This window comes from Hyalella azteca, unplaced genomic scaffold (assembly GCF_000764305.2).
Source record: "Hyalella azteca isolate HAZT.00-mixed unplaced genomic scaffold, Hazt_2.0.2 contig9088, whole genome shotgun sequence".
NCBI lineage: Eukaryota > Metazoa > Arthropoda > Malacostraca > Amphipoda > Hyalellidae > Hyalella > Hyalella azteca.
The window spans coordinates 146,417-163,998 of NW_025939167.1; the positions used below are offsets into that span (position 1 = coordinate 146,417).

General features: G+C 42.4%; 1 protein-coding gene across 1 annotated transcript in view; it reads left to right on the forward strand.

Moving 5' to 3' along the window:
* The window catches only part of LOC108680255 (methylmalonyl-CoA mutase, mitochondrial), a 42,860-nt gene that overhangs the window by 13,631 nt on the left and 11,647 nt on the right, over window positions 1-17,582 (forward strand). The window contains exon 15 of the mRNA XM_018169043.1: window positions 2,595-2,811. Within this exon, the coding sequence (XP_018024532.1) occupies window positions 2,595-2,811 (217 nt within the window). The remainder of the gene's footprint in view (window positions 1-2,594; window positions 2,812-17,582) is intronic.

Here is a 17,582-nt window from a genome sequence, read left to right on the forward strand (position 1 = left end):
AGATTCTAACCAGGGCAGAACTGTTGCACAGGGCTGGGAATGGGATCAACCTTAAGCCTCTCTGTTAGACTGCTCCAATAATGGCACTGAGAATTGTAACCACTGGGCCACCCTGCTAATATAATTATGAAATGTAAATCGTGTCTTATATTACTCATTCAGGAGAATTTCTGCTTCATATTCAAAATGCTCAAGCATTTTCTGCTTCATACCGGAGCCCTGGGCCCCTGAGGATGAGGTGAATCCTTACATTTTACAATATTTTTAAAGCAAATAATACGCAAATTTTTTGTAAAAACATTACTATTGTTACATTAAGTAAAAGAAAATTGATATCTATTTGTGCCTTGAAGTCAAGACTCAAGAGCGTATTTGCAAAATTGGTTGTTGCGGTTTTAAGTTTCAACGCATGCGTTGATTTGTTGAAAAGTTCTGAAGTGGTTTTTTTTTTTTTTTTAATTGATTTTAAGACTTCGGGTATGATAAAAAAAAAAAAAAATTCAGCAAAGCAGACTGGCAAACCCCTGAGGGAGAAAGCCAGTTGTGTTTATAAGGTATCAAACTTTAAATTAATATTATTTTAAGTAAATGCAAATGCTTATCCTTCGACAATAAATTCACCGGTACTTTGGAGAGCTCAAATAACACACGTGCTTTCGCCGTGAACGCAACTGACTTTCTCCTCTGAAGTGGTGCAACATTTCCATTTTTTTACCGCGCTTGCGTCTCTTATCCTAATTCTCGGAAAATTGTTTGATAAATCTTCGAATATTTATCATATTATTTAATTTCTTAAAATTCAAAATCTACCAATAGCTATTCATGATGTATCATGCACATTTTTAAATATATTTTTTTTGCAAATAGCAGTTCATAATTAATGTTTAGCACTTTTTAATTAAATATAACTGATTACTAAGACATTAGCTCTAAAAACTTGGCTTTAGAATTCGTACGACTATGTGGTCTTTAAAAACTTGTTAGCTAATAGTCTGCTCGGCGACTGTATTTTTTTTAGCCACACTAATTGATTAGTTTAAAAACTCTTGTATATTTTGTTGAGTATATAGGGATATAACTTTAATTCTCCATATAGATAAGAATAAAGCTTTTCATCTATTTCTGAAAATTTAAATACATCAGTCAGTAAGATCTGGATTCAAATTAATAAATTTAATTGCTTATTGCCAACTAGTGTTTCACAATTGAAATTCAATTCGCTGTGTTGTTCAAGTTTTCAGTTTCCTTTGAAGAATTTCAACAAAACAGAAAACGATTGTTTCGGATACTACTCTACTTTTTCAATTGAAAATTGTGCTACGTCCGCTCTCTGCTCGTACTATAGTGCGTCACATTTTGGGCAATATAATCCAAGAATTTCTAGTGCAAATTCCTTGCATCTTACTATGCACGTGACCGCGTGCAGACAAGAGTTGCCAGATAGGCGTTTTTTGGCCAAATTCGTCGCATTTTGCTTTATTAAGCCTGAAAAATTTTTGTCGCATGGATGTGTTATAACGCAGTTTTTCAGTTTATAGCCGTGGTCCTTGGTGTTGGTACTTGTTTCAAATTCTAGTAATCCTTCTGGGACCTTGTATAAGCCATGAGTATACTTGTATGCTTCAATGAGGTCCCCACGCAGACGTCGATAACTGAGGCTTGGAAGCTTCATAATCTTTAATTTTTCCTCTTAGGACTTCAGGACTTGACTTTCAAGCCCGGAATTATCCTTGTTGCACATCTTTGAACACTCTCTATTAAATTTTTGTCCTTTTCAAATTTCGGTGACCATACGACGTTTCCAAACTCTAAGTTCGGGCGCACGACAGCAACTGCTTCATCGCTTCTGCATTTAGAAACTCGAAAGAGCGTCTGATCAGTCCAAGTCGTTTATTGGCTTTATTAACTTGACCTTCAATATGCTTGGAAAATTTCAACTCATTGTCGATATTAACTCCTCAATCTTTTTCCATTGTTGACTTCGACATCATTACTCTGTCGTTGCCACAGTGTCTTCTCATACTGTAATCTTGCTGTTCATTATTTTTGCCAAGGTGGATAACTTTACATTTGTCAGCGTTAAAACGCAGGTGCCACTTATCAGCACAGTCTACCAGCCTGTCAAGATCACCTTGCAACTGTATTTTTTGCGACGTATTCTTCACTGAATTATAAACTTTTGTGTCGTCAGCATACATCGAGCACACGCCACATACAGCTTCTGGCAGATCGTTTATTTATAAACGCAACGAATAGAATAGGTCCGAGAACGCTTCATTGTGGCACGCCGCTACGCACTGAAGCCCAGTCTGATACGGACCCATTAATACTGACACGTTGTCGTCTCCCTACTAGAAAATCTCTCGTCCGTTGGAGTACATTACTCTCAATTCCCAAAGACTTCAATTCTTCTTGAGATAATCGGTTAAATTATACGATGCCTAGAAACCTAATTTTAGGTCTGAAAAAAATTTAAAATTTAATAATCACAAAATTACTGGTAATTAATTTAAGTATATTTATTAATTCATCATTATTCTGCTGTTGGCCTTTCAATAAACCGATTAAAGCACCTGGCAACCTTTGTGTTGCAGACAGCGGAGGAGGTTGCCCAGCAGGCGGTGGATGCTGACGTCCACGTGGTGGGCGCCTCGAGCCTAGCGGCGGGCCACCGCACGCTCGTGCCGCAGCTGGTGGCGGCGCTGCAGGCGGCGGGACGACCAGACATTAAGGTGGTGGCGGGCGGTGTTATACCGCCGCAAGACTATGAGTTCCTCAAGAATAGTGGCGTCGCCGCCATCTTTGGTCCTGGTGAGTCCCGCTGCTTCATGAATGCATAGAATTCGAGCCTTTAATTGACTTGTATATAAATTATATATTCTATTTTATATAGTTTAACATAGGTATTTGTATATATATAAATAATATAATTTATTTCCTAAATAATTACGGAAGAAAGATGTATAATGTCAATGCCACTTATGCAATGCCACGTCGCTGGGCTTCAATAGAAAAGATTTATTTTCTAAAAAAAATTAGTCACAACTTTCTAGCGGGATTGAAACCGCATCGTGACTATTAAATAGAAATTGGAACCTACAAATCGTAGTTCTTAAAAGTATTATAAGGTTTTTATTGACGAGCGACGCGTGGAGTGCAGTATTTGTGTCACAGGCGGTAGAAATTCATATTCAACATACATAAAAATTATCTTCATAAGTGTCGGATTTCACTTATTTTGATGCGCGTGACGTACAATTTTCACGTTTAAATTAATCTTTATTACAATGCTTTTAGAAAAACTGTGACGATGATAAGATAACGTTACACTGTTTTGCAATAACGCATGTATAATATGCAAGATAATTATGTCTGTATATATATAGTGTTGATACACGTGCATTAGAAATTCTAGGCAGACTCTCGAGCTCTTATTCACAATGAATGTTGTCACCCACGATGAATGTTGTCACCCCCGATGAATGTTGTCACCACGATGAATGTTGTCACCCACGATGAATGTTGTCACCCACGATGAATGTTGTCACCCACGATGAANGTCCAGAAGTGGTTAAATTGTTGAAAAAGGATTGCGTTAAAAGTTGCGCTGTGCTAAATTATATGGTTGGAAAGAAAATTGTTAAATTGGATTTCAAGAAGAAAATTGCATTTGTTCAAAGAACCTTAAATCTAGTCGTTGTGACGAGAGGAAAGCTAAATAGGTTATAAGATTGCGGCTGTGTTCAAACAGTGCCTAATCTAATTTTCTTTCAATTGATATGATCATTTATTTCAGTAATAAATCTTCAATCTAGTCTAGTCGTTGTGACGAGAGGAAAGCTAAATAGCTGTCTCTTATACACATCTAGATGTGTATAAGAGACAGTCCCGTGACAGCGCCCACCGTGGCGACGTCCCGTGACAGCGCCCACCGTGGCGACGCGCCCCGTGACAGCCCTCAACTTTCAACGCTCCCTGACAGGCTCCCTTGTTGTTTAATTCACATAATATTTCTAATTGATTTCCTATGAATCGGAAAATTGTACATAAATCAAAACGATAAAATATCTGGAAATTGGTTTCTACTTGAATAGCTTGTTATATTTGTTATATTGTGTAGCTAATTATTAAGCGAAAGTCGTCACATAATGCAGCTGAAAAACTATATTATTCTGTAATGTTATCTAGGTATAATAAATAGTCACATCGTAGCCAAAAATTATAACTATATTTTTTGTTTATGTTGGTTTCATAGAACTAGTATATTTGTAGATGATGAAAATGTAGCGTGTATAAAAATGCTTGGCAATACATCATCATACGGACGGTTTTCCTTCTCCTTCATTCTGACAACCTGCCGGGTTGCGAACCCACAACTCACTGCTCCAATCCTAGTACTCTGAACTGTATTCACTGGGTCATCCTGACCCAGTTTGGCCTGGCAGAAGGGCGTATCAGTGCTACGTCCGCTCTCTTGTGCCGCGTATAGGAACGTCACTATTTGGACAATGTGAACCATTTATTTCTTAGAGTGCAGCGAGTTCGATAGTTTGGCAAAAATTAGGATTTTTGTCTTCATCGGCCATTGCTTTAATTATCTCCTCTTATCCGTCCATTTCTTCATTCTCACATTCCCGTTTTTCATTTTCATTCTTGTATTCCTTCTTTTCTCAAAATTATTATTTCTCAAATTCCTCTTCTTCCCCTTCCATTTTTGCCTTCTGGCATTTCTCTATTCCCCAGTTAACCCCACCTCCCCAGCTCCCTCCTCCTCCCCTAACTCAATTCCCCCCTCCTCCACTTTTCCCCCACCCCGGGGCCCGCGTCGCATCTTTCGTCCCCAGAAGTTTTCTCCGTAAACTTTAGTTGGGGAAGTTGGGGACGAGACAAAGTTTGGCAGCGCCGGGCGCTCTGGAAAACAACTTCCTGGCTGGAAAAAGTTAAGCTGGAAAAACGACATGTTTTAGTCCGCACGAAATGACCGGCGATGATGGTGGGGTGATGATGGTGGGGTGACTAGCAGAATAGTGTAGTGATGATGGTGGGGTGATGATGGCGGGGTGACTAATGGAGTGATGATGGTGGTGAGGTGACTAGTGGGGTGATGATGGTGGGTGACTAGTGTGGTGATGATGGTGGGGTGACTAGTGTGGTGATGATGGTGGGATGACTGGTGGGGTGATGATGGTGGGGTGACTAGTATGGTGATGATGGTGGGGTGACTTGTGGGATGATGATGGTGGGGTGATGATGGTAGAGTGACTAGTGGGATGATGATGGTGGGGTGACTAGTGGGGTGATGATGGTAGAGTGACTAGTGGGATGATGATGGTGGGGTGACTAGTGGGATGATGATGGTGGGGTGACTGGTGGGATGATGATGGTAGAGTGACTAGTGGGATGATGATGGTGGGGTGACTAGTGGTATGATGATGGTGGGGTAACTAGTGTGGTGATGATGGAGGGGTGACTAGTGTGGTGATGGTGGTGGGCTGACTAGTGGGATGATGACCCTTCACTCCTCTTCCCCTTCACTACTCTTCCTCTTCACTCCTCTTCCCCTTCACTCCTCTTCCCCTTCACTCCTCTTCCTCTTTACTCTTCCCCTTCACTCCTCTTCCCCATCACTCTTTCCCTTCACTCCTCTTCCTCTTCCCCTTTACTCTTCCCCTTCACTACTCTTCCCCTTCACTCCTCTCCCCCTTCACTCCTCTTCCCCTTCACTCTTTCCCTTCACTCCTCTTCCTCTTCACTCCTCTTCCCCTTCACTCCTCTTTCCCTTCACTCCTCTTCCCCTTCACTCCTCTTCCCCTTCACTCCTCTTCCCCTACACTCCTCTTTCCCTTCACTCCTCTTCCCCTTCACTCCTCTTTCCCTTCACTCCTCTTCCCCTACACTCCCCTTTCTCAACTCATCCCTCTCCTCCCCTCCCAAACAAACGCCCCGCTTGATTGACAGCTCCAACCCAAACTCCAACTCGAGGAAAATAATTAAAACTTTTCATACAGGAACTTGGGTCATCGGGGAAACTGAGATGGCAAGGGAAGCATTTACCGCCCCACTCTTTCCCCCGGCTTCCCCCCATCTCTCATTCTTCCAATTCCCCTTTCTTCTTCCTCCCTCCTCAGCATTTCTTTTTCTTCCCTCCTCTCCTTTCCCCCCTTTTTCCTCTTTTTTAATTATATTTTTTATTCTCCTTTCTTTTCACATTTTCTTCCCTTCTCCTCTCCATTTCCTCTTTTCCTCCCCATTTTCCCTTCTCCTCCCCATGCCCCCTTTTCTTCCCCATTTCCCCTTCTCCTCCCCATTCCCTCTTCTCCTCCCCATTTTCCCTTCTCCCCATTTTCCCTTCTCCCCCATTTTCATCACCCCTCCCCATGCGTTGGGGAGGAGGAGGGGGTGAGGGTTCACTCGTTACATCGCCGAGAATTTCTGGCCAAACTTCGTCGACTGGCAAGAAGTTTGTGCTAAGAATGGAGCAAGTTGGGATGGAGCAACGCGCCGGATCACGGCCAACTGCTCCACTTATTTATGGAGTCATAGTCTCTGCGCCGTGTGCTCCACTGCACTCCGCGTGCTCCATTACGCGCCGTGATCTCCACTGCACTCCGCGTGCTCCATTACGCGCCGTGATCTCCACTGCACTCCGCGTGCTCCATTACGCGTCGTGATCTCCACTGCACGCCACGTGCTCCATTACGCGCCGTGTGCTCCACTGCACTCCGCGTGCTCCATTACGCGCCGTGATCTCCACTGCACGCCACGTGCTCCTCCATTACGCGCCGTGTGCTCCACTGCACTCCGTGTGCTCCATTACGCGCCGTGTGCTCCACTGCACTCCGTGTGCTCCATGCTCCACCCGTCATCAAGTTCGCAGGCCACNCACTGGTGCTACATCAATTCCTGCCACTGGCGCCACGTCAAGTCCTGGCACTGGTGCCACATCAAATCCTGGCACTGGTGCCACATCAAGTCCTCCTCCCGTTCACCCTCTCACCCCAAGTCCCCCACCCTCTCACCCCAGTCACCCACCCTCTCACCCCAAGTCACTCGTCCACCCTCTCACCCCAAGGCCCTCCGTCCACCCAAATCCCAAGTTTGCACATAAAGCGAAACACGGCGGTATTTGAACATTAAAACTTTGTTGGCTATCGTCTGAAGCGGGGCATGGAAGGTGGGTAGTGGGGAGGGGATGTGCCGGAGAAGTCGGGGGGGGGAACGTGATGAAAAGAGGGGTGTATTAAGGTAGGGAAGTGGGATGGATGTACAGTAAAAGGTGGGGAGCGCGATGGAAAGAAAGGTGTATCGAGGAGGGAAGGGGAGGGATGTGCCGGAAAAGGTGCAGGGAGCGTGATAAGAAGGGGGTAATTTGTAGGAAATGGGGGAGCGTGATGAAGAGGGGAGGAGGTGAGTAATAGAGTATGAGCGAGAACTTGGGGGTAGCAAAGTGTGAAGAATGAGCAAGAGCACTAAGATGGTGATATCGAGGGTCGGCTGTAATGGATGGTATCGTAAAGAATCAGTGACTCTTAATAATTTTTTTCTCATTCATCACCCTGCCGTCAAATACCTTCATCACTACCTCACCAGTTGTGATGAAATAGCAAGCAAAGAATATCTTGTTTAATAATTTTTGACTAAAAGACTTCGTCGTCGCACACTAAAACAATAGTGTAATAATAATAATCATGAAATTTTACATAACTTAACTTTTATACTTATATTATTTTTATTTCAGTTATTTGTATGGTTACCCAAATTCCTCTTTATTGTTAACGAAATGAACCGAACACACCATTTATATGGGAGTAGCGATTTCTTCATTATTTTATCCATTTCACAGCTGTACCTAACCATCAAAAACATAGCCAACATCGCAACGATCCTTCCATTTCTACCTGCTTCAAATAATACCAACACAAGAACACACAAAGAAACACAAACACACAGAAAGAAATTCTAGCAAGGAGCTTAGTGACCATAGTCCAACTCCATAGATCTCTAAATTATCAGCCGTTAAACAGCGTATGCAAGCTGCCGCAGAAAAATGAGTGAGCCTTTATCCAGGTTGCGATGCACTTTTTGCCTTGTGTGGGTCTTTGTGCCCTTATTAGGCACGGCACTAGGGAGTTTCGGTGCTACGGCCGCTCTCTGCTCACTTTGTGGGTAAGAAAGTGTGTCAATATTTCGACAATATGACTCATTGTTTAGGATTCTTTTTTAAAAAAGGCTTGTTTAAAACAAACATCGCATCGTAAGGCTGAGTGTATGAATATGTATGGCATCTAATTAACAAATTGTACTATATTATTTCTTCGTGTATCTTGACTTGGATTGCAATGGCCTCACAAACGCGAACATTATTCCTATACGTAATGAGGCGAACTGGCATATGAAGAAGTGCATTGATGAATTTCGTTGCACTCGTCTCTATGAAACTGAGGATATAAAATTCAATATAGTGGCAACTATGTCAACCAATCACTGACGGCTTTTCAAGCTAAACCCACCAATCACAGACGAGTAATCGGCCGCTACATATACTTAGGTCCTATGTATACTTAGGCCGTTTCGAGTACTTAGACCGCTACGCTTGGATGGTCAGCCCAGGCATGTATGTACTTGAGCGCATTTTAATAGTACGAACACTGGCGAGCCTATAAATGTCTGTCATATCCGAGACGCAACAACCACCCTCGTGCGTCTGTGTTCGGCGGCCAACGAAGTCCTATTCAAAACATGAAACGAAACCTGGACTGAATGTCAGAGGCAACCAGTAAAAAAAAAGCCGTCAAGTGAGCGGCAGCGCGCAACCTAAAGTGACCCGTCCTAACCACAGGGAGGCGGGAAGTGATGGCGAGAAGGGAAGGAGTGACGAAAGGGGAAGAAGTGACGGATGGAAGCTTGGAAGGGGGGGGGGAGAAAGTGACGTATCGAGCCTGAGTGAGGGGGAGGGATTGGTGGGTTGAGGGCTACAGTGGGTGGGAGGGAGTGAGTGCGTCCATGGGGTGCCGTAAAGGCGGAATTTGCGTGTAGCGGTTGCCCGATGCCCAGCTAACTGACGCCACGCAGGTGCTGACCGCAACATTTATGTATTTAGCTCGTTGTAGGAACTTCTCTTGTGCAGCTCTTTGTGTGACGACTTGGGGGCTTGTATTGTTATACAGACCAGGTTTCGGGTGCTGGCGCTATGTAGTTCAATATAATCCATAGGTGATCGATAGTTTCATTATATCATATTCTATTTATTTTTTTCTGGGCAATGTTTCTGTTTGTAAGCTGCTATTGCATTAAAATTATTACTTCATACAACTCTGTGTTTTTCATCTGAGTCAAGAAACTAAGAACGATTTTTTAATGATTATTGATACTTTATATTGGGGAGAATGTATGGTTGCCTCAATGTAGATGAATATCCCGACGTAACTACCCCGTCATAAAATGGGTGAACATCATACGGGCTTAACTCACCTGCTTTGCAATCGATGCACCGCATACGGGTGCAACTCATGTCCATCTCAAAATAGGTGAACAACATACGCGCGTAACTCACCCACCACACAATAGGTGAACAACATACGGGCGTAACTTCCCTGGGTGAGTTGATGAAGTGGGTGAGCTGATAGAGGCGTAAATCGAATGCCTCCTCACCTGTACAGGATGGATGAGTTAGTCATTCGCGGGTGGATCAGCTCCTTGTGCCCTCATAGGTAACCGTTTCGCTTAAATATGGCCTCACAATGCTATTCCTACGGGAAAGACGGCCCGCCGCTCGAGTTTAATGCTGGCTGTGTTCCGCTCTGACGGCGCCCGTCTGCGCTCCGTATTAGGAAGCCACGCAAGCTGGTCGACTAGTCATGGAGAAAACGAAAGAATGAATGAAAATAAAAGCCTATGCTTTCAGCTCTGCCTCGTCACACGAAAAAGGAGAACATGAAAGCCCATCGGTTTTTATCTGATGCCGGTTGCCCAATTTTCACCGACTCAGGCAGTGGAAATGGGCTTGTGTACAGTTACTGCGGTTTGACCATTTACTTTAAAACTTTCTCAAATTCTTGAAGGCGAAGCAAGATGTCGCCTCAAACTAACTAATTAAACACACAATTCTTAATTTTTCATCGTCTTTTGTGACAGAATAAATTGCTTTGCATCAGTTACACAATCAGGTACTAAATGGCACCAGCGATAAGGTATGAGCGACACTAAATGATATAAGTACCGAAGCACCAACGCAATCATATATCCTATTGTCAAGCGTCCACGCACGCTTTCGTAAATCTGACAAAGAAGCCGTTAACCGCTTAAATCAAAGCAAAGCCAGGCAATTTCACAATTACCAGTTAAGATATTTAGAGGTAGATTAAAGTAGGATAGGTATGGATAGTTATGTTATCGGATATTTTAACGGAAAGTTATTTACCAGTATAATATGGTAGGATATTAACCGCAGTATTTTTGAGTACGCAGCCATGGAAGTGTCTCCTATCGATGTGCCGCGTCATCCTGACTCCTCATCTATCACGGTTAGATTATCTACTGCTGTATTTGAACGCTATTACAGATAGCAATATTTTTACCTTAATAAGATTTTATTTGTATAGTGCAAACCGCATTTGACGCTTAATACGTATCTATATGATGTTCAGTTGTGTGTGAATTTATCTGAAACGTGAACTGTCAAGATATCCTTTGTGCTTCTGTAGCCACACGATTAGCTGGGCCACATTATTAATGACGGTGAGTTCAATATACTTCTATTGTGACGTCAGAATATTTGTATTACGTCATCCTGTACATACAGATCACGGATGAATAAAACCAGTCATCGATTTGATGATGGGGCTTATGTGGAATGGTGATTTATGAGCGATTACGTCTTATGTGAACTTGACGCTCATTTCTACGTGACGTGAACGCAGGCAACAGACCAACAGTGCAGTGCAGTGCGCAAATCCTGTGGTGAACAGTTCATGGTTGAATTCAACCATGGGTGAACTAACGTCAACCATAGATAGTTCTTTCTTCACAATCAAACTTCACTGCTAACCGTGAATGTGTTTTTCTAAACAACTACTAAATCGTACTCCCAATGTTTGATTATCTTGACTATTCCCTGTAAAAAGAGTTCCTGATATGCGTATTTTATTTTTACATACGATGAAATCAGTCGCATTTCTGATAAAGCTTTTTAGTGGTAACTGGGCCAATTATAATTTCATGATTTGTGTGAGAAATCACGAACGTTTTCGAATTTGCTGAGGTATTTTCGAGTAAATAATATTACTATCAATAGACGTATCATAAACACGTGTACTGTGTCTTCTAAAATACAAAATGCTAGAACGCCTGTGATGCTCGACGATTGCGAAGCAATGCCAAGCCGAACAATATTATTGCGACACCAACAACAGCAGCTAAAGTAGCAGCAGATCACCAGCAGAGCTCTCCCACTCCGTTACCTAACAGACTCACCTCTTGGGGTCAAGCCTCCTCTCTGTAAAACCTTCAAACCCACACCCCCACCCACCCACACCCCCAATATCAATTAACCACAGCTCTTCAGTTCGCTGTTTCTAGCCTAATCTGGTACGCTTCATTGTGACACACAAACCTAAACATTGTGGCAATGCGTGGCCGTCCCCCCCTTTTCCATCGCTCACCTTCCTCCCTCCCGTCTCGTTCAGGCGGGAAGGGTGACAGGCACGCTCCCCTCCACCCCCACACCCCCGTTGTACACCTCTAGGCTGGAAATTTACCCGCGCTGGCAGAGCTGTGAGACTGTGTTCACGATGAGACCGAAACGGAACTTTTAACTACGTCAAGAACTTTTTACACGCCTCCTATAAACCTTACTTTAGGTAACATAGTGACCAATATTAGTGTTACAGCGAAAACTCATGGCACAAATATACTGAAATGCATTAAAATGCAACACAAATACTAAGAAACACTTTAGACAGCGACAGTTTTTAGGTAAAAAGAGGTCGGTGTATGGTTGAGTGTGGACACAACGAAGGTTGGTATTCCGGCGAAGAGCTGACAAGTTTTGAAGCTATTCTTTCATTTCTGCCGCAGCCACGCCACACTGCTTAGCTATTAAACTGAGCTGCTTAGCACTACAATTTTGGCCATACTTATGACAGCCGATAAGATAAGCAACTGCTTGTAGTCTGCACTGCTTGGAGTCTGCAGTGCTTGCAGCCTGCAGTGCTTGCAGTCTGCACTGCTTGTTATCGGCACTGCGTGGAGTATGCAGTGCTTGTAGTCTAAAGTGCTTGTAGTCTGCAGTGCCTGCAGTCTGCAGTGCTTACAGTCCGTAGTGCCTGCAGTTTGCAGTGCTTGCAGTCTGCAGTGCTTGAAGTCTGCAGTACTTGCAGTCTGCAGTGCTTGCAGTCTGTAGTGCTTGGAGACTGCAGTGCTTGCAGTCTGTAGTGCTTGGAGACTGCAGTGCTTAGTGACTGCAGTGCTTGGAGACTGCAGTGCTTGCAGTCTGCAGTGCTTGGAGTCTGTAGTGCTTGGAGACTGCAGTGCTTGCAGTCTGAAGTGCTTGGAGACTGCAGTGTTTAGTGACTGCAGTGCTTGGAGTCTGCAGTACTTGGAGTCTGCACTGCGTTGTCGTTCATGTGCAGTGTTTGTTGTCGATGTGTGCATATGTTGAACTGTTCGTCATGGTCAGTTGTTATTTTCACTGAACTTCTTGTTTTCCTAGCACAGCAGTTGTTGTTGCAGTGACTCGGTATCTGCGAACCTGTTCCTGTCAAGTTATCAGAACTCCTTATCATTTACTCTAGTTATCTAGTGCGTGCTCTAGAGCACATGAGTTATCCGTTTGACTCTTCTCTTGTTTAGTTACTAAAACCATCGCAAATTTATTGTTTCCTATATTTATTAGAAATGTTTTTCATCCTACAACTTCTTGACATCCTATAATATAACTGATCGCAATACCAGCCAAAACTGCAGTTTTTGTAAGAATATTTAAGTGTCATTTAAAAAGAATTAAACTATATATTTCTCCGAGTTAGTTGAACTTGAGATTATCCACAGCTCTCCAGGTATGTCTCATCGGGTTTTCAAATCATCGACAATATTATATTTGATAACATTATCTATAATTGTGATGTTATCAAATCATTTAAAATATTAAAAATGTTAATAATGTTACCAAAAACATTATAGGTTTGAGAGACGCCATTGATTTCATTGATTTTCAGTGATAAATTACACGAGGTAAAGCAGTCAAGGTCACAGCGGCTCTTCTAAACTATAAGCTTTCCTAAGCTTTTTACCCTGAAACCAAGACTGGTTTCTTTAGGACTGGAATTATAGACGGCGAGAAAGAATTGTTTTAGGAAAACTAGATGTGTGTTTTTATTTATAATTTCAGTTTTATGGCGAGTCAAATTTTGAATAAGGTATAACCTTTAATTATTATTATTAATATTGAACGTTATTTAACTGATGTATTAATTTCTAACTGAAAATGAAGAATCAAAAAGGCAGTGAAAGACACTTAAAATCTATTTAAAACGTGTCACGAGACATCGTTCTTCTAATTGATTGAACCCTAATGCAATACTTCAAGGATGATCACCACCACTTAGAATCGTCAACGTGTAGCGGCAGACGCTTGGAGTCCTCATAATGAGCACTAAATTCCTACGTGGCAACTCCCCGCTGCCCCACCCCCCTCGAAGTGCACCTCTTTCCCCACCCAACCCCTATAAGCGCACCTCTCCTCCTTCCCATTCCCCCTCCCTTTTCCTTCTCACAATCTAACTCGGCGCGCAACTTTGGCGGGCTTTATTTAAACTTTGCAACAAGCTGCTGAAGTTGGCGCAACTTTGCGCCACATCGACGTAACTACGCGCAACTTGATCGCCAAGTTGCGTACGACAATTGCGCTCACTTGGCCAAGTTAGGAGCTTCGCAACTTTGTGGCAAGTACGGCACTAAGTTTGTCTTGCCTGTGAGGGCTTGTGAGGAGTGAGGAGACTTCTGAAGAGATGAAGGGCGATGTGAGGAGTGAAGAGGATTGTGAGGTGAGGAGTGAGGAGGCTTATCACGAGTATTGGGGTTTTTTAGATGAAGAAATGTTAGGAACAGTGAGCAATTTTTGAAGAGAAGCTTTCTTTGTAAAAAATCGTACTTTAAGCATGCGATGATAATGGCATGTTTAAAAACACGAAATAAATAAATAAAATGTTCTGTCAAACAAAACGTCTAAAGACAACCAACCAATGTCAAACTCCAACATAATATAACTGTGTATAATAGTATATGATAACATATATAATAAATATAGCCTTGATGTTCACCTTTAGACAACAATTATTACGTACACCTTGCCGATTTCGACCACAATTATCACAACTACTTACGGGTTTCACTCCCCGGCTCACTGCTCCGTTTCTAGTCAGCCCAACACGTCGCTTTGACACGTAAAAAACTTTTAAAAATTTAGAGTAATTTAAAATTTCAGAGTTCATGAATTTTAGAGTTCATGAATATACCGGTGTTGTAGGTGCAGACTAAACGAAGATAGAACGTAAGAACGAAAATAATTGGTATATATAATTAGTCTATTTTAATCACGAATTCATAAAAAATTAAAAGTAAATAAAAAATGATTATATGAATTGGATTAAGGTTTCAATTCACTTGGCGCTTTATTGGCTTTCAGATTTGTGGTGCCTGTACCAGAAGCAGGGTGCGTACCGATCCTGGAAAATCTGGAAAGTACTGAAATTTGATTTTTCATTTTCCAGGCCTGGAAAATACTGGAATTTCATTTCAGATTTTGGAAAATACTGGAATTTGCAAATAAATAAGGTATTATTGCAGATTAACTACATCCAAAAAAAAGGGTGTTTTTTTTTTAATTATATGTTTTTTGGGGTGTAGATTACGAATCTGAAGTCCATTTTTGGCGGTCGGCATCGGAAAACCGATTTTTTGCAATAATACCGATCACACGTAGCGCACGACATCTTGAATGAACTCACCTTTATTTACTAACATGGGGGTTACGTAACTTACGTTACCCACTCACCTTTATATAAAGGGTCGGATTGTTCATCGAAATTTTACAAAAAGCTCTTAGGTTGGGTTAAGTCAGCCAAGTTCCTTTTTTTAGATAGCATTTTGATCTAAAAGGAACCTNACGGTACAGCCATATTGTCAGTACAGTTAGTGTAGCAGTACAGTTACAGTACAGTCGTAGTGTCAGTACAGTTACAGTGTACAGTTGCGGACTGTACAGTTATGACTGTACAGTTACGGTACAGTCATATTGTCAGTACAGTTAGTGTAGCAGTACAGTTACGGTACAGCCATATTGTCAGTACAGTTAGTGTAGCAGTACAGTTACAGTACAGTCGTAGTGTCAGTACAGTTACAGTGTACAGTTGCGGACTGTACAGTTATGACTGTACAGTTACGGTACAGTCATATTGTCAGTACAGTTAGTGTAGCAGTACAGTTACGGTACAGCCATATTGTCAGTACAGTTAGTGTAGCAGTACAGTTACAGTACAGTCGTAGTGTCAGTACAGTTACAGTGTACAGTTGCGGACTGTACAGTTATGACTGTACAGTTACGGTACAGTCATATTGTCAGTACAGTTAGTGTAGCAGTACAGTTACGGTACAGCCATATTGTCAGTACAGTTAGTGTAGCAGTACAGTTACAGTACAGTCGTAGTGTCAGTACAGTTACAGTGTACAGTTGCGGACTGTACAGTTATGACTGTACAGTTACGGTACAGTCATATTGTCAGTACAGTTAGTGTAGCAGTACAGTTACGGTACAGCCATATTGTCAGTACAGTTAGTGTAGCAGTACAGTTACAGTACAGTCGTAGTGTCAGTACAGTTACAGTGTACAGTTGCGGACTGTACAGTTATGACTGTACAGTTACGGTACAGTCATATTGTCAGTACAGTTAGTGTAGCAGTACAGTTACGGTACAGCCATATTGTCAGTACAGTTAGTGTAGCAGTACAGTTACAGTACAGTCGTAGTGTCAGTACAGTTACAGTGTACAGTTGCGGACTGTACAGTTATGACTGTACAGTTACGGTACAGTCATATTGTCAGTACAGTTAGTGTAGCAGTACAGTTACGGTACAGCCATATTGTCAGTACAGTTAGTGTAGCAGTACAGTTACAGTACAGTCGTAGTGTCAGTACAGTTACAGTGTACAGTTGCGGACTGTACAGTTATGACTGTACAGTTACGGTACAGTCATATTGTCAGTACAGTTAGTGTAGCAGTACAGTTACGGTACAGCCATATTGTCAGTACAGTTAGTGTAGCAGTACAGTTACAGTACAGTCGTAGTGTCAGTACAGTTACAGTGTACAGTTGCGGACTGTACAGTTATGACTGTACAGTTACGGTACAGTCATATTGTCAGTACAGTTAGTGTAGCAGTACAGTTACGGTACAGCCATATTGTCAGTACAGTTAGTGTAGCAGTACAGTTACAGTACAGTCGTAGTGTCAGTACAGTTACAGTGTACAGTTGCGGACTGTACAGTTATGACTGTACAGTTACGGTACAGTCATATTGTCAGTACAGTTAGTGTAGCAGTACAGTTACGGTACAGCCATATTGTCAGTACAGTTAGTGTAGCAGTACAGTTACAGTACAGTCGTAGTGTCAGTACAGTTACAGTGTACAGTTGCGGACTGTACAGTTATGACTGTACAGTTACGGTACAGTCATATTGTCAGTACAGTTAGTGTAGCAGTACAGTTACGGTACAGCCATATTGTCAGTACAGTTAGTGTAGCAGTACAGTTACAGTACAGTCGTAGTGTCAGTACAGTTACTGCATGGATGCCAGTTGAGGACTGCAGGTAAGTATTTTAACATCTACACTCAGAAGAACAAATGGGTCAGATCTGTTCAAATATTGACGCACTTTGGTCACGTAGCACTGATACGTCCTGTTGTCATGATAAACTGGGTCATGATGACGCATAGCAATGGCAAAATGGCACCGTTATTTGGACAAAATCTCACTAATGTCTCTGAGTGTATTTATCTATTTAATAGGTACGCCAGCTGATACCTAAAGATAAACAGATAGTAAACAGGAATAGGCAGATAGAGGAACGGAGATACGCTCGTGCTTAGCGCCTTAGCAACAGCCTAAGCTGCAGCACTAAGCGCCTGAGAAACGCTAAGCAACAGCGTGCCTGAGATACGCTAAGCAACAGCCTAAGCTGCAGCACCAAGCGCCTGATATACGCTAAGCAACAGCCTAAGCTGCAGCACTAAGCACCTGAGATACACTAAGCAACAGTCTAAGCTGCAGTGCTAAGCGCCTGAGATATGCTAAGCAACAGCCTAAGCTACAGCACTAAGCGCCTGAGATACGCTAAGCAGCGGCAGGTGTCGCCTATATATATGCACGCACTAAGCGTCTCACAAAGAAGCTGCTTCTTTTATCTGCTAAAGCACGAAAGTGTGAGCAGTCCGAACTGTCGAGTCACTACAACCATCTTCAAACTATCGTTAAGTAAACAAGTATAGAATTATTTCTCGAGCAAGTTTTTGACCTAAGTTTTAAG